Below are 24,088 nucleotides of genomic sequence, written 5' to 3' on the forward strand. Positions count from 1 at the left end.
ACATACAGTAAAGCCAACGAGAACAGAGGACTGACCCAAGCCACACTAATTGAGGGTCCCTCCGAGGTTGAAGTGCTGCCATCTATTGGCGGAAATAAAAAACACATCAGGCGCTATGAGCACCGACTATGCATACGAGTATTGTTTACTTCGGGTGTCGAAAAAAAAATTCGGGTGTAGAGTAGGAACGTGTTCGAATTGTACTTCGCGTGTCGAAAAATTCGGATACAACCGGTACGACGAAAATTGCTTACTTCGTGTGTCGAAATAAAATTCGGGTGTAGAGTAAAAAATTTGCTCAAATTTTACTTCGGATGTTGGAAAATTCGGATGTAGATACGTTCGGATGTAGAGGTTCCACTGTATTCTTAAAATAGTGAAAAAAACATTTTTATAATAAATAATAATCTGAATTAGATGCAGATTTACTAATAAATACATGAACGATTTATTCCATGTAATATCTAGTAACCAAACCAAGATTGGCAAACCTATTTCAATGTAATCTTCATAACATGCCATATATAAAGAACAACATACCAATATTAATACGGCCTCCATTAAGACCCTTCATGGCAATGTTGAACCCTTGACCTTCTTTTCCAATAATGTTAGATGCTGGCACTCTGCAGTCTTCAAATATAACCATGCGAGTTGGCTGAGAATTCCAACCTACTTTCTTTTCTTTCTTTCCAAAGTGAAGTCCTGAAAGTAGAAATAATTTTACTTTGAAAATAAAGAAAAGTTTGAAAGACCATATGATGCATGTTCTCTTCTATTTAAGAAAACAAAATATATTGACAACTGGTCTTGCATGATAAAATAAAATATCTTTTTCAACATATATTCTTTGTCCGACACTTAATGTAGCCATTCGCATGGATATTTGAGTAATAATGCAATCTAAATACTGTAACTTACCAGGTGATCCCTTCTTGACCAATACACATGAGATACCTTTTGGTCCAGCACCTCCTGTTCTACACATTACTAAATAGACATCTGTGTCTCCTCCTCCACTAATAAAAGCCTGTTAAAAAATGACTTGCTTTAATTTTCTACATTAGAAGAATGAGTAAAAAAAAATAAAGAATACCAAATGGTAAATTATAGAAAAACAAACAATTAAGTGCTGCGGTAGGCTAAGGTTTCTGGCAATCAACTGACATTGGGTCTGACAGTAAACTGAAACATTGTTAGGGGTCTTATATAGCATAACCAAATCTCTGAATGTCACGCAAATACTTGGATGAAAGAAATGGGTTTGTATTAAAAAGTTAGTTCTCTTAAAATGCATATCTTTCATATCAAACCCATCATTTAATAAAGCTTGAATGTTAACAAAAAAAAAACAAAATTTTGAATTGCTGATATTCTGAAGGTGATAAAGACCAAAACTGACAAGGGAACTCTGAGGCAAAGATGTGTAGGAACTCCAAAGTTCAAACAGGAACAAGGGGTAAATGTTGGACAGAAACAACTGCTTTAAAACTGGCAATTATATGAATGGGTATAATAAAACCAAACAAAGGGTGCATTAACATTCTGAAAGGTAGCCAAGCTGCATTTGCAACAGGAAAAATGAGAATGAACCTTTGACGTATCAGCTAATTTTAATAGTTAGTAAATAAGAACCTTATAATCTACAAGAAAGCATTCTAAAATTTGAGGTGCTTGCCCAAAATCAACTCAACCTTGAGATTTAAAAGTGGTATTAGACTTGAAAACTACCTATGTATTGCCTAGTGAAGCATTAATAACATATCTGAGCCAATCAAAAAGAATATCTAAAATACCACATATGATTACTGTATATTGATCATATTTCAACAGCTTCTCAATGAAAATGCTGATGAAACTCATAAATTATCGGACCTTGATTGAAGGTGAACTGAACTTAGCAGCAGAAAATGGAAAGACAGAAGTCTATACGATGCCTAAGGAATTAAGAAAAAATCCTAAAAAAACTGTTAAGGTATCACAGTCCTATAAGGAACTTAAAAAGAGACTGCACTTATGTGTTGACTGTAAGCAAGAAAAAAAGGGACCTCAAAATGAAAAGCTCCAACACAAAATTCCTCTTTGAGAGTTGGACTCCCTTTACTCCAGAGAATATCCTGTGTTCATCATACTTGGTCCTACCAGGATGAACTTCCGTGTTTCGTGGTATCAGTTGAGACTGACCAATCCTATGATTGAGATTGATCCCGAGCCAATGAGTGAGCGTAAGCTTAAACTTACGGTGATTGAAGGAGACAGGTGACACGGCTGCAACAGAATCTTGATTGCCGAAAGACGAGATTTAGGTACTCTCTCAGCGCACTGGGCATCTCGGTTAGACTTACTTCTTCAGGGGGAAGACTTCCTCTGGGACATCACTAAGAGTAGCAAATGGCTGACCTGTGATGCTTCCACTTAGTAGTTGAGAGTTAGAGAGTGAGACCTGAGAACGGGTTGCCACAGTCTTAGGCGATCAAGATTCCTCAAGTTTTGTGCCCCTATGAGCTTGTGGGAGGATGAGCGAGAATGTTTGAATCATTTGTTAGCTTCCACCTTGACACACAAGCCGATACTTGTGCACGGGTCGAGGAATGTGATAAGGAAGTTGATCATTAACTCACAGGAGAATTTGAGCTTTCTTTGTTCCTAGCGTAAGAGAGAATGGTCATTTGCGCATGCTGGTAACTGTGCTTGCTTCTTAAGGTGAGGTGATCATGCTCATGCTTTTTTAGTGTGTGATGATCATACATATGGTGATAGTGGTCATGGAGATTTAGCTCATGGGGATCATGTGCATGCAGCTGACCGTGCACTTGCTGGTGTTTGTGCAAGTGTCTTCACTGGTGGAGAAGGCTTCGCCTTCTTAAAACTTCTGTCTACCCTAGGAATTTCGGAGTGTTTGGAGAAGGTGATCATGGAGCAGTTCCTGAGCATAAAGAGCGTGGAATCTCCGGAGACCTCTGATGCTTAGGGGAGGGACTAGAGCGAAGCTCATTGTCCTGACCAGTGGCACCCGTAGAAAATACCTTGAAAGACCTACTACTTGAGGGAAGGGCCTTAGTTTTAAACCTCCTACCTCAACGCTTCCCCTGGGGAAAGGTTTTGATACAAGACCATGTTAAGGAGTCCGGAAATATCTCAAGAGACTTCTTCAGATCAATCGTCCTGTGCTTCAGTGAACTCTTCTTCCTGACAACAGGCAGCTCCTTAGCAGGGGAAGAAGAAGGCACAGGAGCACACGTAGCAGGTGATGGGGAGCAACCATGCTTCTCCTACACCAAGGTTGACAATTTTGTAGCAGACAGACCATCAGCGGCTCATCTGCAACTACAACAATAGATGGATCCTGAGGTATCATTCGACCACTTTCCTCTGCAGACAGGATGGGAGAAGCAGTAGCGCGGGAAGACTTAAGTGATCTAGTTGGAATTAAAACCTTTTAAAGTTTCTCCGCCGAAGGGGCACCATTGATACTATGGACAGGATAAAGCACACCCACATCCAATTCTTTTTAGGGTCATTAACAGATAGGAAAGAGGGTAAGGGAAGGCAATACTCCTATCACACTCAAAGAATTCTCCAAGGGAAGGGCAAGAAACTTTATTTTTTTATTTCCTCCTCTGACAGACACCGACTAGGAGGGAGCAGAAGAGGAGCCCAGAAGTTTTAAAACCCAAAGGGGGGAGAAAGGAGCCTAAGAGCTTCTTGAACATCAGTTTGGGCTTACCAAAAACCGATTCCAAAGAATCCTCCTTCGAGTTCCTCCACTTCTTGGCGAACTCAGCTTACTGCACTGGCGGTCATTCCCTAAAATAATAAAAAAGAGGGATTCCTGCAAACAGGAATGCCCCCTTCAGCAACTAAAACGTTCATGGGAGTCGACTTCAGGCATGCTCATGTGCCAACCATAGCCTTTTCAGGACACAGCCACATGTCTGATGCAAGAGTCAACATAATTAATAGCAAAAAATCTGAAAGAAAAAGCAGATATATTAGAAATTTCTTAATTACTGTACAGTAGAGTGCTCGAAAGTACATCTATAATCTTCGGCAGCCCAAGTCAAAGCTTAAGTAAACGCTACCAGTCAGGTAGGCGGGACTTCCGAGTTACCCGACACCCAGCTGTGCTTATCTCATTAACAGCTTAACAACCAGTTTCAAGCTTCACTGAAGTTGAACTCCTATTAGAAGTTGAAGATTTGTATTATGTAAAGTACAGGAACAAATCAAACTCTCATCCTTTAAAAGAAGGCTCATCATTAGGTGGCAGAATGCTCCTATAACCATACTGGCTGGTTTAAAATCATGTAATGTCAAGGGACTTGCACTGTAAAAGGTGCAGAGTGTTGACTCCAGCAACCTTTTAACTTTGAGAGAAGAATCCCAAAAGTTGGACCAAGTTTCTGTTTATGGACAGATGGTCACAGACGAAACCATTATTCTTCTAAGGATATACAGTACTGTCAATGTAGGTCTCATATAAAGTAATGAGTTCTACATACAAACCATCCTCTCCCTCATTAAGATGGGGGAGATACTTCTATATTATTAGAGAAAGAACAGTGCTTGGTGTGGAAGCTTACTTGCATCAAATGTTGCATCCACCAAAAATAGCCAGACACTCTACCTCTTATCGTAGTATAACATCGCAACTTTTCATAGACCAGATTCTTCTTGTCCAGTAAGGAAGGAGCTTGGTATGCTACAAAACCTGATAAGCAGATACCACATGTCTCAATGAAAACATGTCCAAAGACTTGTGGCTATACTCCCACAGATAGTGGGCTGTGAAGGATGTTTGGTATTTCCAGACTCTGGCCTTCGTACTTGTGCCACTAACAGGTTCTTCCTAAAAGCTAGCACCAAGCCAATTCCTTTGACTTTACTGGAACTGAATCATCAGGATTTTCTGCTGTTTGGGGGATATGCCGTCTTGATGCTTTTCATGAAGCAATAAGGAAATGGTGTTCCTTGAAATCTTTTTAATCCTGTTAGAACTAATAAAGATATTTTGAATCAGCAGCCTAAAGAGTTGGGTTCTCTTTAAGTAGCATCTAAGCACCACTACAAAACAAAAAGTAAATCATCCTGAAGTGAAAAGAAGGAAATAGACTCAAACCTGTTGTATTCAACAGCACAATTCTTGATTTTCACCACAAACACTGGAATGATGTTAAGAGTACTTTCTCCATTGCTCGAATAGAGATACATGGGGAAATGCCATGAAGCTTACATAATCTCGTTGCCAAGGCTAACACCAAGAGAAAAACAGTCTTCAGAGTGAGGTCCTTATCAAACACTTGTCTTAGTGGTTCCTTTAAGGGGCCTAAGGACTCTGGTTATATCCCACTTGGGGGGTCTGAGTTCTCATGGTGGCAAGCTCCTAATTAGTATGGATAAGTCCTACGATGAGAAAAGGTCTAAACCCTCCTGTTGGAAGACCTAGCTCAAGGCAAAGCAATAGCCTTTTGCCACTGTGACTGAAAGGAGCTTTTCCCGGCGAAGGTAGAAGAAAAAAGGCTCTGCACAGTTACCCCGTCTGTGGCACCAATTGCAGAATATGGCCAACTTTGGTTGATAAACTGATGCATAAACTATCTCTGCTCCCTTAATCAGCGAAGAAGTTAGGCGAGAAACAAGTTCTCTCAACTTTAGTCTCCTACCTTAAGAGGTGTGGGAGCTCCAAGGTCTAGTGCCAGGGTACTTAGCAAAATTGAACCCTGCTAGTGTATGGCCCCAGGTTCAAGCCCCTTTCCATCCAATCTCCATGTGAAGTGTGGAGGGGCTTTTAGAGAAGAGGCCTTCTGCACTTTGAGAGCTCTGCAGTGCTGTCTGAAGAAGACCCGGCACCCTAGTCCTGAATGTCGGTAACTCTTCTTTAGTACGGGCAGAACCAAGAAAGAGGTGTCTAGAACACGACCTCTTTCTCACTTTGCAAGTCGTTCCATAATGCATACACCTTGATTGCTGAGAGGGTCTATGTTCTAGTTAGGACCAGAACTCATGAATTCAGGGGCTAGGCCACACTATTATTTTCAAGAGGAATCTTACAGTTGGCTGGTGGGTGATGGCTGGGGTATGCATGCTCCAGACCATCTCACAGCCCATATCCTACAGGATACTGTACCCACATGACCCAAAATGCCTTGGTGCTTGGTCTTGTGGTCGTGGCTCAAGTAGGGGTGTAACTAGCCCAGATCTCGTATGTGATGGTAATTATCTTGTCTATAGTAACATAAAGATGTAAGTCTGCAATGGAGGAGTACTAACTGGCTTTTCTCCTCTAATTTTTGCAGCCCCTATCTTAGGGACAAAGCATTACTCGCTTGATCTTAGGGACAAAGCATTACTCGCTTGATCTGACTTGATGCTATTGAACTAAACTTCTTTGTTCCATTCTTTAGATCCTAAAGTTCTCCTCCATCACCACTAGATAAAGGGGAGGATGGTGGAATATCATCATTATCATTATTATTATTACATGTTAAGCTACAACCTAGTTGGAAAAGCAGGATGCTATAAGCCCTGGGGCCCCATCAGGGCCAGTAAGAAAAGGAAACAAGAAAAAATAAAATATTTCAAGAACAGTATCAACATTAAAATAAACATTTCCTTTATAAACTATAAAAACTTTAGATAGAATAGTGTGCCTGAGTGCACCCTCAAGCAAGAGAACTCTACCCCAAGACAGTGGAAGACCATGGTACATAGGCTAGGGCACTACCCAAGACTAGAGAACAATGGTTTGATTTTGGAGTGTCATTCTCCTAGAAGAGCTGCTTACCATAGCTAAAGAGTCTCATATATCCTTACCAAGAGGAAAGTAGCCTATGAACAATTAAAGTACAGTAGTTAACTCCTTGGGTAAAGAAGAATTCTTTGGTAATCTCAGTGTTGTCAGGTGTATGAGGACTGAGGACAGAGGAGAATATGTAAAGAATATGCCACGCTATTCGGTGTACTGTATGTGTATATATACCAACCCTTAATCATCCTATGCCAGGTATCTTATTTTGGACTGCAATCTCCCCTTAGGGTAAAGGGATCCTTCCTTTGACCACATTCAAATCTTTTTGACAGGCCAGGCCCTATCAGTCTATTCGGTACATAACGTCTTGAGCAGCCACTGCAGGAACAAGCACTAATCTTCAACACCTGGCCGACTGAAAAGTTCCTCTTGAAGTCTAGGGGGTGCCTGACCCCTAACTTTGTGAGCTCCAGTGACAGCTGGTACCTCGATCCTCTCAGCATTTGCGAAGTACATTATCCAGATTGTCTCACGAAGCCAGAAGTAAATTGTGTTCCTTAATGCTACTAAAGTGTCACTGACACTCAAGTCTGATGTACTGGGTCCTCCTCAGATAGCACCGCAGACGCTTAATTGGACACAAAAGCATATCCTCTTAAATTAGGGAAACACATCTTAAAATGCAGTATGTAAACAATCTGAGAGAGTGTTCGAATGCTGCTGAATTAACGGAGAAAACTGAAAACTATATTTCCCGAGGGCAATAACTTGAACTTCCTATCATGTATGGAAGAAGGCTCTGTTTCTTTGTTAAGGGCATGTATTGTTTGAAGTAAAAGAAAATGGGATTATTTCAAAATTTCATGGGTAAGTGTAAATTAAACCAGCCTTCTGAAGAAGAAGCAATATGAACATCAGGGAAGAGTCATAGAAATAACAAGGTTTTCCACTAAATATAAGTGAGTATTTGATGGTAACGAATTATTGCTAAAAAGGGATTTTGACGTAGGAAAAATCTATTTCTGGGCGAAGGACCTGTGCCGCCCAGTGAATAAGCTCCATTTAGCACTTATTCTTAGGTAATTTACTGCTAAATATACCAGAGAAAAAATGTAAAGGAGTGCTAGGTTAACTAGCTCGCTCACCTATTGGTGTCGGTATAAAATTGGGCGTATAATCCAGAGGTCCCGCACTATTTAGATTCATCCACGACAGAAACCCCAATAGAGGAGAGCCGTTCAACCTCACTCGGTACTACTAACAATGCATCCGCTCAGAACCCAACTCCTTAGCACCCAAAGTTTGGGGACTCCAAGGGAGAGGAGCTGGGAGGGTTCACTGGGCGGCACAGGTCCTTCGCCCAGAAATAGATTTTTCCTACGTCAAAATCCCTTTTCTGGGCTCGAACCTGTGCCGCCCAGTGAATCTATACAAGAGAAAATGTCACCAAACTTGCAAAATAAAGGAAAAAACATAAGCGTAAGGGAAATACAGGATGCTTTTAATCAGAGATGAGTACCAAAAAACAATTATAAGGGTATCTTAAATATGAACATAAATCCAATAAGGTAGGTATAATAATGCCGTGAGTGATAATATATACAGATACTCAGGAGCATAAAATTTACAAATATAATAACAGTATTCAGGTGCGAGACCAACGAATACAATAGGGTATAAATGAGGCAGGTAAGAGGGAGAGATATAGAGTCAAGGCATTAACCTGTGAGTTACTTGGGAGTAACTACGCTCCCTGCGGCTACTGTAGAAAATTTTAGGGCTTCCAAATGTTTAAGGTAGTGTTTCTTGAACACTGACGGTGATTTCCACCCTGTATACCTGGAAAGGTCTGTAAAATTCATGTGGTGAAAGAAGTTCACCGAGGTAGCAACCGTCCTGATATCATGTGCAAGAGGAAAAGAGTCAGGGTTAGCTTGTTTAATAAAATACAAGATTTGTTGCCTGATCCCTTTAATAGTAATGGTACCGCCTTGTTCTCTAACGAATAGAGGCCCCGAGGAGTTAGAGGAGGTCCGGGATAAATAAGACCTAAGAGTAGTAACAGGGCACAGAGACGGATCTTGCGTGAGGGGAACAATTTTCCAGGAAGACCATCTGTTTTGAGGGTCTTCGTTCTTAGCCAAAAAGAATTTGTTAGGAGAAAGAAGGACCTCTCCCGAAGGCAGGAAGTCAATATGACCCGGGTCTCTCGACAAGGCTGCCAATTCAGAAATTCTTGCCCCGGAAGCCAAGCTCACCAGGAAAAGTGTTTTCCTGAGAAGGGGAATGTAATCACAAGAACTGTTAATGGTATCAGAAGCCAATCTGAGTACGTCATTAAGGAACCAGGTCACCGGAGTAGGACGAGTAACCGGTTTCAGTCTGGCACAAGCTTTCGGAATTGAAGCTAACAAAGAGTCGGTTAAGTCTATGTTAAAACCCACTAGGAAGATCTTTTTCAGAGCCGATTTAATAGTGGTGATAGTATTGGCTGCCAGACCTGATTCTAATAAAGATCTAAAGAAAGTGACTGTAAGGTTCAAGTTCATACAGTTTACGTCTGAGTCTATTAAAAATTTTGCCAACTTTTTAACTGCAGAGTCATACTGGCGGATGGTGGAATCCCGTTTATCCGATTCTAGGAACAAGGTGTTTTGAGGATCAATATTGGCACCATGCATAGCCGCAAACTTCATAAAGTCCACAAAGTTAGGGCGCTCTGAATGTTTGAGAAAGCGTACACAACGCGTGTTTGTACTATCTGAGACAGAACCGGATTGGGTATCGGGTGAGGGTACAGTCTCAACTCTCGCAGGAGAGGATACCAGTTGCTCTTGGGCCAGTTGGGTGCGACCAAGGCTACCTGTCCCTTGAAGGATCTCAGTTTGTCTAGAACTTTCAGCAAAAGATTCACCGGGGGAAAGAGATAAATCTTTTCCCAGGTGTCCCAATTCTGTGACATGGCGTCTGTGGCGTAAGCCTGAGGGTCTAGATTGGGAGCCACATATACTCTCAATTTGTGGTTGGATTCCGTGGCGAAGAGGTCCACTTGGAGACCGGGAACCTGAGAGAGAATCCACCGAAATAACTTTAGATCGAGTGACCATTCCGATTCTAGAGGGGAGGTCCGGGACAGGGCGTCTGCCACTACATTCCGGACTCCCGCCAGGTGGACAGCTGAAAGATGCCAACGGTTCAAGGCTGCTAGGGAGAATATGGCTACTAGAACATGGTTCAGAGGCCCTGACTTTGACCCGCCTCTGTTGAGGCAGCGGACCACCACTTCGCTGTCGAGGACCAGACGAAGGTGTTGTTTCTTGGGAAGAGCAAGACGTTTCAGGGTTAGAAGAACTGCCATGGCCTCTAGCACATTGATGTGAAATTGGCGGAACAAGGGAGTCCAAAGACCTTGAACTTTCTTGAGCTGAGAATAACCGCCCCAACCTGACAAGGATGCGTCCGTGTGAATGATTAATTTCGGAGGCGGAAATCGAAGGGGAACTGACTTTGACAGACTGTTTGCTCTTGTCCAAGGAAGAAGTCTTTCCCGTAGAATGGGAGGAAGGCGGACTTTCCTGTCCCGGAGCTTCCGGTTCGCCCTCGAACGCCAGACACGATTGATATCTTTCAATTTTGCCTTCAGAAGAAGATCCGTCACTGAGGCAAACTGAAGGGACCCCAGAATCCTCTCTTGGAGTCGTCTGGAACTTACTTTGTCTTTGAGAAAGCGTTTGGTGTTCCTTGCAATCTCTAACCTCTTGGGTCTGGGAAGACACAGAGTATGAGATATAAGATCCCATTGCAGGCCGAGCCATTGGAACTTCGATTTTGGAAGAAGACGGGACTTCTTGAAGTTGATCTGGAAGCCTAGAGATTGAAGATAATGGATGACTTTGTGAGTGGCTTTTAGGCAATTTTGGGAGGTGTCTGACCAAATGAGCCAGTCGTCCAGATAGGCTACTACTTGAATCCCTTGATTCCTGAGTTCCTGAACAGCGACTTCTGCTAACTTTGTGAAGATCCTTGGGGCGATGTTGAGCCCGAAAGGCATCACCTTGAAGGAGTAACTTTTGTCCCCTAAGCGAAAGCCTAGGTACGGACAGAAGTGTCTCGCTATCGGGACGTGATAATAGGCGTCTGTAAGATCGATAGAGGTGGTGACGGCCCCACGGGGAAGTAAGGTCCGCACCTGCGAGACGGTAAGCATTCGAAACTTGTCGCATTGAATGGACAAGTTGAGAAGGGATAGGTCTAGAATCACTCTTCTCTTGTCTGAATCCTTCTTCGGGACACTGAACAGCCGACCTTGAAACTTCAGGTGTTTCGTTTCTTGTACGGCGTTCTTTTGTAAAAGATCCTGGACAAATTCGACCAGGTCCGGAGTGGAATGTTGACGAAATTTGTTCGGAGGAGGAGGTCCTTGAATCCAACTCCACCCCAGTCCCTTGGAGATGATACTGAATGGAAGTATATGGACGGAGCTTCTTCCTACCCCGGGCTTGGTAAATTGCAGGGTCAGATTTACATTTAGGAGTCAAACCCCAACGGGCTTTAAGGCTCTGGTTGACTCTAGTGGCCTCCGCCAAGACTTCCTCTACAAGGTCCTCAGGGAAGAGGTTTGAACCCCAACAGGAGGACCGGATCAGCTTATTAGGTTCATGCCTAATAGTCGCCTCTGCCAAGACATGTTTGCGACACTTGCGTTTAGCAGTAGCGAAGTCATACAGGTCGTAGTATAATGACTGCAACGTAGCCTTGTTGAGAGATTTAAAAATACTCTCAGTATCGTAAGTCAAGGCTATCGACTCCGTGGAAGTGGCCAGGTTCAGAGTACGGCCAACGCGTAGGCGAGAATCATACTCCTGTTTAATGAGGGATTCCGGGAGACGGGGAAGCCGCTCACTAAACATTACCGAAGCACAGTCTGCTGCTAGCTTTCCAGAGGTAAATGTGGTATGGACGTTGTCCCAACACTCAATGCCTGAAGGAAGAAGGAGGGAGATTGGATCCACCTCTTGGATGGGAGGCAAGGGCTTCTCCTCCAGAGCATATTGGAAGGCAAGCTCTGCTACCTTATTGACACATGGAGTCACGGAGTTTTTGTCCATTAGGAACATTGTAAAAGAGCTCTTATAAGGCGTCAACATAGTGTTGGTGCAGCCGATGTCATTCAGGAATCTGGCCCACACAGATTGGGCCTGCTCTTTTGGGAAGATGACTGTCTCCTTGGGGACCTTGTCTAACCGAACCAAAGCTTCCTCGGTAAGCCTGGCATAACCATGAAATGGAAATGCCAGACCAGGAGGAAAGAATTCAAAGTCCTCTACGGGACGAGTGCCAAGACCCTCCAAAGTTAACATTCCGTCTGAGAACAGGGAATGAAGAGCCATACGCCAAGGGTTGTTTTTGGCAAACTGCGGGAGCTTAGAGGCATCCGGGATGAGAGAGCTTTGGACCCGCTCCGGAGCACCTTGCTCTAATGCCCCAAGTCTCTGACCGATGTTAGAGAACATCGTGTCCATCTTAGACTGTATCTCTGATACAAACTTAGCCTGCATCTCCGACACGATGCGAAGCATGGCTGATTCGGAAAGGCCCGGGCTAGCAGCAGGTGTGGCGGAATGAACTCCCGGGTCGCGAGACTTAGAGGAGGAGCCAGAAGCCTTAGATGACAGGTTTGTATTCTGTTTAGAACCATGAGAAGCCTTATGAGGCTTATGAACTTTAGGTAAGGTTCTAGACTTATTCTTGGGGGGAACCGGGTGTAATCGTTGGGACGAATCACGGTCCCCAGAAAAACCATGGAAGGAAGAGCGATCAGAAGAAGAAGAAAGAGAGGGGCTGAGGATAGGAATCTCAGCGCCAGAAACACCTGCCTCACTTACCACCCTACCTGTATCTGGATCATCCAATAACATGGGTTCCACGTCAAGGTTCATGGAGGCAACATTGTCTTCTAGATCTCCGGGGGCGTCCGACGGATCCTGCTCTGGATCAATAAACCCCGCTATGGTGGCATCAATGTGGGCAATGATGGGAGCTGCAACATGCCTAGCCACAGCGGCTGAAGACTTGGCGTTGGGGTAAATCAGGGAACAGTAGTCCTCGGAGAGGACGTACGGCCGCTTGGACTTCACGTTCCGGGCAAAACCACCAACCCACACTTTCAGTGTGGCCCGAGCCGCAGACTTTTGCTCCGGGGATGCCTGAAATAATAGTGGGAATTATAAAAGGGCAGACTCCCAGTGGTCCTTCAAGACCATAGATATCTTACTAAATAGTGTATGTATGCCAAAAAAGGTAAGATAAATAAGAAGGCAACATAGCCAACGGGACTCACCGAGTCAGATCCAAGGGTGGTAACGAGGTCAAAACAGACCACACAGTTATCCGGGTGCCATACCACGACGTCCTCCAGCTGCACACCGCAGAGGGCGTGAGACCGACAGATAGTATGGCCGCAGGGCTGATGTAGAACAGCTGCACAGGCTGTCGTCTGACAATGCACCATCTATAAAAAGAATAGTATATGAGAAACTGTAATTCTCTTAAGTAGGGGAGGGTCCGGAGGACCCGGCCTAAACATAAGTCTAGCTTAAGACTAAAGTAAATAGTATATGAGAAACCGTAATTCTCTTAAGTAGGGGCGGGTCCGGAGGACCCGGGCCTAACATAAGCCTAACACAAGATTAGGGCTTAACTGTAATATTCTTAAGTAGGGGCGGGTCCGGAGGACCCGGCCTAAACATAAGTCTAGCTTAAGACTAAAGTAAATAGTATATGAGAAACTGTAATTCTCTTAAGTAGGGGCGGGTCCGGAGGACCCGGCCTAAACATAAGTCTAGCTTAAGACTAAAGTAAATAGTATATGAGAAACTGTAATTCTCTTAAGTAGGGGTGGGTCCGGAGGACCCGGGCCTAACATAAGCCTAACACAAGATTAGGGCTTAACTGTACTATTCTTAAGTAGGGGCGGGTCCGGAGGACCCGGCCTAAACAAAAGTCTAGCTTAGACTAAAGTATAGCCATCCATTCCGGTCGAGCCGGGAGTATAAAAAAGGATGCAACAACAAAAATTTAAGACACAGGGTGTCTGATTTCCCGGGGCGAGGCTAAGCCCCGGGCCGGGAAATAAAAGTATCCAAAACCAATTCGTATAGGAACTCCGGGGTAGTGATCTGTCATATAATCATCATAGGAACTGTTATAAATTAAATAGGGGGGCGGAACTGTAGATAAGAACCGCCAACGGAACCCAGAGGGTTTCATATAACATAAACCAGTGTGATAAGTGAATATAAAATAGGGTGCACCGGGATCCAACTCTGTTGACCGGTGGCCAACCAGACTAGACAGAGCCGAACCCGCCGGGACACCCGGAGGACAAAGTCCATAAACACTGAACTACCCCCTCTACAAGGAGGGAAGGCAACGGTCCCCTAGGGGAGAGGGGGAGAGAAGCCTAGCCACCCACCTAGCGAGAGGGGGAGCATGGGGGAGAATCACGTGATACGGAGCAGCTGGGCTACCAACTGACGATCCCCAACCAGACAGATCAAACGGAGTAATAGCACAATATTCATTATAATAGTAATAGCGTTGATAATATAAAATAAACACATAAAAATTTTTGGGCAAGGCATGCAACATAATAATTAAATCACAAAAGACACACCTGATGGCTTAAAAAATAACATTGCCGCCTAGCACGAAGGTCGGCAGCCATAACGATACGTAAATGATATCGGCCCAAAATTTGAACCACGAGGGTTCTAAACGCTAAATAATGAATATCCATAATAACAAATAAAAATTTTTTAATAAAAATAATACATATAGTAACACCGCGAGTGAAACTAAAAGCTCTCAAAACAGGAGTACCAACTGTAAATGGAATCAAGCAAGATCGGTATGAACGAAGAGAATAAACTCCTATAATATAAATATTAAACGATCTAGGTTGCTCAAAACACAGTAAAACCCAGCTTGGTACTTAACTTAGACGGTGTCTCCTGGGAAACCGACAAAGAAGCCATAATTCAATGGAAAATAAACCAAAATCGAGAGCACAACAAAAATGCGGGTTACTATACTCGTCGTGCTAAAAGGAGTTGGGTTCTGAGCGGATGCATTGTTAGTAGTACCGAGTGAGGTTGAACGGCTCTCCTCTATTGGGGTTTCTGTCGTGGATGAATCTAAATAGTGCGGGACCTCTGGATTATACGCCCAATTTTATACCGACACCAATAGGTGAGCGAGCTAGTTAACCTAGCACTCCTTTACATTTTTTCTCTGGTATATTTAGCAGTAAATTACCTAAGAATAAGTGCTAAATGGAGCTTATTCACTGGGCGGCACAGGTTCGAGCCCAGAAATACAGTATATAATTTTATGGCTTAGATTAATATTTTAGGTAAAACTATGAATGTAAGTGATTGTATGTATGTGTAGATAAATAGTAACTACAGTAAAGTATAAGTTTGTTTGATTCTGGTTCATAATAACCCCAAAGTACCCTACATTTTCCTAGACTTCCTGGATAATAACTACTTCCTATTCTAAGAAATTTCAGCATCTCAAGAATCTAACATAAACAAAGAAGAGGAGGAGGATGAGCAAACAACTTTCTTCTAGCCAGCCTTTTTTGAGTATGGTCTTTGAAACCAACAATGATGATCCCACAGAGGGAAAGTACACAAGAGCCGCTTCAGAAGCAGAAGAGACAACGCGAGTAGATGGCACGCCCTTCAGCTACTCCAAAGGTAAAGCAGGAGTAAGAAAGAAACCACAGGGGCAGCCTCTGAAGTCCTGGTGGCAGCAAAACCCTTCTCCCACCGATGATACCCAAGGAAGACTAACTTTCTTAGGTTTAGGTTGTTGTCGTCATTGTACAGCCACACGCAGGTAGGGGATGACTGCAAAAAGTCATGCCCCCAACCTGTGAAAGGCACAAAGGTAATTACTTAATGGCAGGTTTTCACATAAACCTTCAAACATTTAAGGCTTTACCCAAAAGCAACTTCATGTCCTTGTACTGTTGATTTAATTTACTTAAGTTTATCCAAACACCACATCATGTCTGCACACCTGCCCATTTATTCTAGAAAGCAAAAAATTAAGACACCCAAAATCTGAGACAGCAAGAATATGGTTTTACTTCTTAAGCCAAAATTAAAAGCGCAAGTCTTCCTGACTGACAGGTGGAGTGGAGCTTCTCCTACCTGCCGGTGCTTGTAACTAACTACCTAATTAAATTTCAACATCCATTCCAGCTTCACTAAAGTCATACTCCTATTTAAGAATAATGTATTCTTGTAGGGACAAAGTAAGATATTGTGAAGTAATATTGGAAATAAAATAAAAATTCAATAGAACCTGTAAACATGTCTAGTCACTGTTACAACAAAAATATTGTCAGAAGAAAGAAGTGTGGGTAAGACCATGTGAGCTCCTTCAGGAGACACTCTCCCGGGCTGGGGCTCAGGAGAGGGTATGTAGGATTTTTTTCTTTTTTAATGTTGAGCTCGATGTGCTTCACATATACTATATACTGTATACTGTCAGCCTTGCAGCCTGGAGATAAGATTTATGAAAGTAATATAAAAACCAATCAAACCAAAATCCTTAGTTTATATGTCAAACAAGATTTTGCACTTTTACAGTCACGTACCTTTGAGCCATTCAAAATGAGATCATCACCATCTTTTCGGGCACTCGTTGAGAGCGATGCAGCATCAGATCCCGATCCTGGTTCCGTTAAACAATACGATGCAAACTTTTCCATGCTTGCCAACTGAGGTATCCATTCTTCTCTTTGCGCATCATTACCAAATTCATCAATCATCCATGCACACATGCTAAAAAGACACACAACATACACGATCAACCAATTAACCTTAGTTGTCCTTGTGTTACAATGGAGACCTGCCCTACAATGTGTTGTAATTCAAGTTTTGATGTAGTCAGAATACAATTAAATACAGTATATAAGCAACAAAGTCACTCGCTTATGCTAATGCAGTAATAAGGTCATAATCTAGGACATAAAAAACATGCTTTATGACTGAAATATAACTAGGATTAAAAAGACATATTTAGGACATAAATATATAATGATAAATTTAAACTATATAAAAAATTTAAATAATTTATGGAAGCTGCACTGTATCCACAAATTACTGAAAGCCGAAAGCACTGTAACCAAGCACTTACTATATATATAAACATTTAACTGACACTGTATTATGCCATATAGAACTTAGATCAGCTTATTTTTGTTACTCAGTATAATACAATTACTTTTATATTAGTGATATACAGTAAGAGAGAAAACTAATAATTTTTTAACACTAAATTAACTTATTCTTACAAACTCATAATGAGATTTATTTTGTGATAGAAAATATCCCAGACAATAAAGTCTGTTTCAATAAAAAAAAAAAAAGGTAGCAAATAGCAGAATGCTGGCTGCCTTGCATATACATGACAGGATTGCTAATTTTCTTGTGGTTAACTGCCTCACTCTATACCATTTGACCAACTAGCTGCAAGAAATAATTGGGGGTTATGTTAGGAACTTCTAATTATATGCAATGGATTTGTATGTAGAAACAAATATAATTTGCATTTTCTGAACTTTACAAACCCTAGTTCTTTAAAACAGGGATCATCCTCTGCAGAGCTGGAAATGACAATGAAGTAATTAGCAACAGGTGGTCAGTGCGGATGATCAGCCTCTATCACTCTCTTGTAAAAGACTATTCACTTTTGACCTTCAGTTCAGGACTGAGAAATTGTTTGAGGTAGAAAGTTTAACTTTAAAGGACTCAACTAGGAAAAATAGAAACTCTTTTTACAATTTATTTGTTCCCACATGTTTACAACTTTTTGTCCTTTAAAATAGAGACTTGTATATTGGTGGGTATGAAGTTCCTCTAGAACCAAAGTGATTGGTTCTCATTATTCCATGAAATATACCAGTCACCCTTGTCCCATACAAGGGCACAGGTTCAGGAAACTCACATCAGCCCATTATAGGGATGAGTACACTGATAGGGCCTGGCCAGTACTGTAATTGATAATGTACCTGGTACTTAGTCAATGAAGGAATTTTTCTCCCCTAAATCAAACTCAGTCTGGAATGAAATAACTGGAGCACGACGTCCAATGGATAGGTATTCATTCCACCATCCTCCCATTTGTAACGGTAGGATATGGGAAAACTACTTCCTACATATCCAGTCTAATAAGAATGATATTCAGAAATGTAGCTTACTAGGATCAATGTTTATTCCAGTGTGTAACATTGCAAATGCTTCACCCCCAAATAATGGGAAAGAAAGAAGCAGCAGTAAATAGTCATTCTATCCTTCCTACAGAATTATATCAAACACATTATCATAATCAAGAAGCTTCAATCTACTGCATGAGACCTGGACTGGACTGGACTGCTAGAGCTGCCACCACAGGCGCAAGAAAAATATTGAAGGACTTGTGAATATAATCCCTTGGCTAGAAGCCATAAAAGAAAGTTGATTGGGACTTTCAAACTCTTTCAACACTCTTTTACCTCTAGATTTTCAGTCTAAGTGGGATCATGAGCCCCAACTTTGTGGGTTCTAATTTGAGCAGGTATCCCAACCCCTCATATATAGAAGCATATGTTCTTAATTGTATCAGGAAGCCAGAATGAGACTGCCCTTGCACTGATACTCAAACCTGAGATGTTGAATCCTCTTCAGATGGAACCGCAGAAGACAGAAAAGTGAGGGGATGGAGATATCAAACTTGGGTCGTGAGATGACAGGTTCTGGGTTTGGTCGTGAATTCAACACAAAACTAAGACTTTCTTCCAAACTTCTGGAATAAACAAGAGAGTCTTTACAACTTGCCATCCCTCTGTCCCAAAACTACAGCTTGCAAAAAGATTGTCTTGGGATTAACAACATTTCTGATGACCTCAAGGGCTCATATGGGGCATAGGTAAGAGACTTCTGAACACAGGTCACATCACAAGGAACCTGAGGTCCTGGGGTGGGCAAGACTGCTCAAAGTTCTTTACAATCATCAAAAACTCAGAGGATCAGAGGTTATACTCTTCAGTCAGAAAACAAGGCTCAGGCTCAGAGGTAGCCTTTCACAGTCATGACTGAGAGATGCATTTTGGTGAAAATTGGTGAACAAGTTAGAAGATGCACTAAAGATGCTAACCCATTGAGATACCACTCTGATTGTAGGAATCTGAGAGAAACAAAGTTACTTATTATTATTATCACTAGCTACGCTAAAAATATAGTTGGAAGAGCAGGAAGCTATAAGCCCAAGGGCTCCAAAAGGGAAAAATAGACCAGTGAGGAAAAGAAAAAAAGAAATAAACTACAAGTAAAGAACAATTAAAATAAAATATTTTAAGAACAGTAATAACACTAAGATAAATATAAATTATAAAAACTTAAAAAAAAAACAAGAGGGAGAGAAATAAGATAGAATAGTGTGCCTGAGTGTACCCTCAAGCAAGAGAATTCTACCATAAGGCAGTGAAAGACAATGGTACAGAGGCTATGGCACTACTCAAGACTAAAGAACAATGGTTTGATTTTAGTGTCCTTCTAGAAGATGCTTACCATAGCTAAAGAATCTCTGCTACCAAGAGGAAAGTAGCCACTGAACAATTACGTTGCAGTAGTTAACCCCTTGAGCAAAGAAGAAATGTTAAGTAATATAAGTGTTGTCAGGTGTATGAGGACAGAGGAGAATATGGAAAAAATGGGCCAGACTATTCGATCAATGTGTAGACAAAGGAAAAATTAGCCATAACCAGAGAGAGGGATCTGAAGTAGTATTGTCTAGCCAACCAAAAGGATCCAATAACTCTATAGCAGTAATATCTCAATGGGTGGCTGTGCCCTGGCCAACCTACTGTACCTACCTACCTACAATCTAGACCTAGCGTAATCAGCAGGCAAAGCAGACTGAAGCTAGGGCTTCCCAGATGTACAGTATCTGGCAGACGGCTCTGCTGTTTAATCATAATTTACTCTTCAGATGTGTATCTGCTTGTCAACTTGCAAAAAGGAAAGGAAACTGCAGCCTTTCTTGTTGACAGAAGCTACTACAGCAGTGTAGTTACTCAGCACACTACTTATGTTCCTTGGTTGCACCAGAAAGGGCTTTTATGGTCAAATTGTGTTCTTTTTCAGTTGAAAAGCTTTTAGCTGAGTACAGTATAGTTATTTCAAGTCAAATCTGATCTTACCTTTCCAAAGATTTTAGGCCTAATGGTTCTCAAAAGAAAATGTGTCTACAATCATCAATAAACCAGGGTTTATCTTTTACTTTATATTTTAACAACAGAGGTGAAATCCTTTGTTGCAGCTTTATTGGCCTTTAATTCTTCAAATCAGGGAGACTTGCTCACTGGTTGAAGGAAATTCCTTAGAACCAAACTAGAAGGTTCTTTTCTTTCCTGGTCCCATTTGGAAGTGAAGATATAACTCCAACAGCTTCTTAACAGCCAATTCATGGGGATGCAGAAGCTGTTGAGGCCTAAGCCAGTACTGGCTTAAAAGGAACCCAGTTCTAAGAGGTGGAAAAACTATCTCCCAAACAGGAAGATGACCTTCATCTTATGAGCCTTCTTCAAGGTCAAGGTCTGAATGACCAATGACTATGCGCTATCAAGAAAGATGCCAAAGGAGCATCTTCAAGAGCAACATAAACCTCAAGGGAAAAAGGGAAACCATCATTAAATACCAGGCATAGGTCCGAGTACATGAGACTGTACTTGTGGACAAGTACAAGTACTGAGAAGAAGAGTAAGTATGTACAAGTACATGTACAGAAGATTTTCTCAAGACTTGAGTCCAAGTCCAAGTACCTCACAATGTAGTTAAGTACAAGTTCCAATACATTTCAGCAGATTTTCTATTATTATCTGTGATATGTTTGATCTAAAATCATTAGCAAATATCTAATGAAAGTTTGCATGCCAATATCTAATCAAGAGAAAATTTGGTGTTATACTACAGCAGTCTTTATAAAGAGAAGCCTCCTAAAAGGATACCCCCGAGCGGTTCTCACAATATAAGTCAGTGAACCTCAGCACATAGGGCCGAAAAGAGGTGAAGCAATATTCGTAGGATTTAATAAACAAGTTATCAAAATTGGTCTCCCACAGGTTAAGGTCATAGATTTTTTTTTTAATTGAATTTTACAATGCTATTCTTAACACGGCAATATAAGTTGATTTTCAGAGCAAAAGAAATAAAAAAACATGTGATGCTGTTCAGAATAATTTAAACAAAATTATGTTGTTCAGAAATACTTTTAAAACACTATACTTTTCAGAAAAGTTCTAAACAAAATTATATTTCTCTCTATGATATGATTATTATCATTTCTCTATCATCTACTTGCAGGATTTATCATTGCATTTTACAAACATCACAAACTGAAAATTCTTGTCAGTAAGACGACAACTGTCTGGGGAAAAACAAATTTCCTGCAATATTGAAAATCCTTTCTACTGGGACAGAAGAAGCAAAGACTGATAGGTACTTTTGTGCCATCTTAGCAAGACTTGGAAGGTTTCTCTGTGGTCTTTCCACTATGCTAGCACATCTCTCTCTTCTGAAATGCATGGCCGACTCAGGTATCTTTGAAATTCAATATTAATAGACTCCCGAATTATGTGTTAATCTGTTGATTGTCAAACTGGCTAACCCATAAAACTAATCAGTTCCTTCCTCTTTGGTTCAGTTGAACTAGGTACCAGTGTACCTTCTGTATGGTCTATGACAAGATCCATGCTTGCATAAGCTGTAGTATCTTTGGACATAAACTGGGCTGAGGTTATGACAGTAGATTCACCTTTTCCTCTTTCAGAACACAAAACTAATTTAAATCTTAGATCAAGAATGTTTGCTATTTCCTATATTTTCCATTCTTCATATACCTGGAGGCATTTCTGTAATGACCTCTTCAATCCAAATATCAAACATTGTTATACGTAGATTGCATTTTCTCTAAGTGAAACTTGAGCGCTAGCACACATAGAATGACTAGGCTAGAAGAAACAGAGTTCTGTCTTTGGGAACAGTCGGTGATCTCTCAAATGACTCATACATTTATAGCATATCATTAGGAATGTTTAGTCATAAGTGCCAAGCTTTGGTGCACCATCTAAACCTTTCTTGAGCATGATATACCACAAGCACACTCCTTGCAGATTGCCTTGAATGTGCGAGAGGTATCCTTTGGCAACTTGAAGTGGCTCTATATGCCTGAGTCCTTAGGTGATATCATAACGACACTTGCACTACTATGAATGATGACAACTAAAAGACTAAACACTGCACAGTACAGAACTGATCATGATGGCTGCAGATACAGACAGGAAGAGAACAGATTATCATAGATTCATTCACAAATTGATTGCACAAAAATTCACTGATATTTTGTTGATACACATCATCATCATCTCCTCCTACGCCTATTGATGCAAAGGGTCTCGGTTACATTTCACAAGTTGTCTCTATCTTGAGCTTTTAATTCTATACTTCTCCATTCGTCATCTACTTTGCACTTCAGAGTCCTCAGCCACGTAGACCTAGGTCTTCCAACTCTTCTAGTACCTTGTGGAGCCCACTTGAACGTTTGGTGAACTAATCTCTCTTGGTGAGTGCGAAGAGCATGCCCAAACCATCTCCATCTATCTCATCCATATATGGTACTCGAGTAATCTCTTATAGTTTCATTTCTAATCCTGTCCTGCCATTTAACTTCCAATATCCTTCTGAGGGCTTTGTTCTCAAATCTACTAAATCTATTGGCAATTGTTTCATTGTCATGCCTTGTGGAGCCCACTTGAACGTTTGGTGAACTAATCTCTCTTGGTGAGTGCGAAGAGCATGCCCAAACCATCTCCATCTATCTCATCCATATATGGTACTCGAGTAATCTCTTATAGTTTCATTTCTAATCCTGTCCTGCCATTTAACTTCCAATATCCTTCTGAGGGCTTTGTTCTCAAATCTACTAAATCTATTGGCAATTGTTTCATTGTCATGCCATGACTCATGTCCACAGAGTAACACCGATCTCACTAAACTGATATATTGTCTGATCTTTAAATGTAATTTCAGACAATTTGATTTCCAAATTTTACTTAACCTAGCCATTGTCTGATTTGCTTTTTTCAATCTTTCACTAAACTCTAATTCTAAAGACCCTGTATTGGAGATCATAGTTCCTAAATACTTGAATGATTCTACCTCATTAATCCTTTGTCCTTCCAAAGATATTTCATATTCCATTGCATACTCCATTCTCATCATCTCTATCTATCTTCTATTCATCTTCAGCCAACCTCATGTGATATTTCATGCATTCTGGTAAGCAAGAAATGCAAATCCTGTGGTGTTCTGCTAACAAGGACAGTATCATCAGCATACTCTAGGTCTGCTAAATTCCTATCACCAATCCAGTCCAATCCTCCTCCATCATCTCTGACTGTTCTATGCATTACAAAATCCATGAGGAGGATAAACAACATAGGTGACAACACATTCCCTTGGAGTACTCCACTGTTCACTGGAAGTTCATTCGATAAGACTCCATTAACATTAACTTTGCACTTGCTATGTTTATGAACAGACAACCAAATTTACATATTTAATAGGAATTCCATAATAACGCAGGAGTCTCCACAAAATTGGCTGGTGCACACTATCAGAGGCTTTTTAATAGTCCACAAATGCTATCAAAAGGGGATTTCTATATTCTACGCATTGATGTACATGTCTCAAAATGAAAATTTGGTCAGTGCAACTTCTACCTTTTCTAAATCCTGCTTGTTCATCTCTCAGCTTTTCATCACTCTGTCTCTCCAGTCTTTTTAGAATAAGCATACTATACATTTTCATAACAACTGACATAAGTGTTATGCCTCTGTAATTATTGCAATAAGTCAGGTCTCATTTTTTTTGCTATTTTCACCAACACTCCCTAACTACCATTTATCAGTTTTTGCCTCTTCATGCCACATTCTACAAAATAATCTTGTAAGTAGTCTGGGAGTCACTTTATTTTTGGCCAGTATCATCTCTGCAGTTATTCCCTTGTACCCCAGGGCTTTCCAGCTCTTTAGTTTTTTAGGATAGCTTCGACTTCAAACACACTGAATTCATTTATGGGCACATCAAAGTCTTCCCCAGCTTCAGGTATATTAATCAAATTATTCCCTTCATATCTCTCATTCATAAATTCACTAAAGTGTTCCAGCCAACGTTATTTTTCTTCATCTTCTGCAGCCTTAACAGAACCATCTTTCTTTTGATGGGT

General features: G+C 41.2%; 2 protein-coding genes across 2 annotated transcripts in view; both read right to left on the reverse strand.

Annotated features, from left to right (window-relative positions):
* Positions 1-24,088, reverse strand: part of LOC137655682 (isobutyryl-CoA dehydrogenase, mitochondrial-like) — an 80,010-nt gene that overhangs the window by 29,824 nt on the left and 26,098 nt on the right. Inside the window, exons 4-6 of the mRNA XM_068389641.1 lie at positions 16,419-16,605; positions 922-1,030; positions 541-705 (exon numbers count right to left, since the gene is read on the reverse strand). Coding sequence (XP_068245742.1) covers positions 541-705; positions 922-1,030; positions 16,419-16,605 — 461 coding nt within the window. The remainder of the gene's footprint in view (positions 1-540; positions 706-921; positions 1,031-16,418; positions 16,606-24,088) is intronic.
* Positions 3,917-13,290, reverse strand: LOC137655892 (uncharacterized). Its single transcript, XM_068390116.1, has 3 exons — positions 13,089-13,290; positions 12,167-12,954; positions 3,917-3,971 (listed from the first exon to the last, which is right to left on the reverse strand). The coding sequence occupies exons 1-3, from the start codon at positions 13,257-13,259 to the stop codon at positions 3,917-3,919; spliced, it is 1,014 nt and encodes a 337-aa protein (XP_068246217.1). The 5' UTR covers positions 13,260-13,290.

The sequence above is a fragment of the Palaemon carinicauda genome, chromosome 16 (assembly GCF_036898095.1).
Source record: "Palaemon carinicauda isolate YSFRI2023 chromosome 16, ASM3689809v2, whole genome shotgun sequence".
NCBI lineage: Eukaryota > Metazoa > Arthropoda > Malacostraca > Decapoda > Palaemonidae > Palaemon > Palaemon carinicauda.

Excerpts from the sequence above, each read along its gene's own strand:
- LOC137655892 (XM_068390116.1), bottom strand. The coding sequence starts at position 13,259 with ATGGTGCATTGTCAGACGACAGCCTGTGCAGCTGTTCTACATCAGCCC. Across the intron at positions 12,955-13,088 it reads CCACCCTTGGATCTGACTCG|GCATCCCCGGAGCAAAAGTC; the intron begins GTGAGTCCCGTT and ends CTATTATTTCAG. Across the intron at positions 3,972-12,166 it reads CCGGATGCCTCTAAGCTCCC|ATTTTTTGCTATTAATTATG; the intron begins GCAGTTTGCCAA and ends TTTTTCTTTCAG.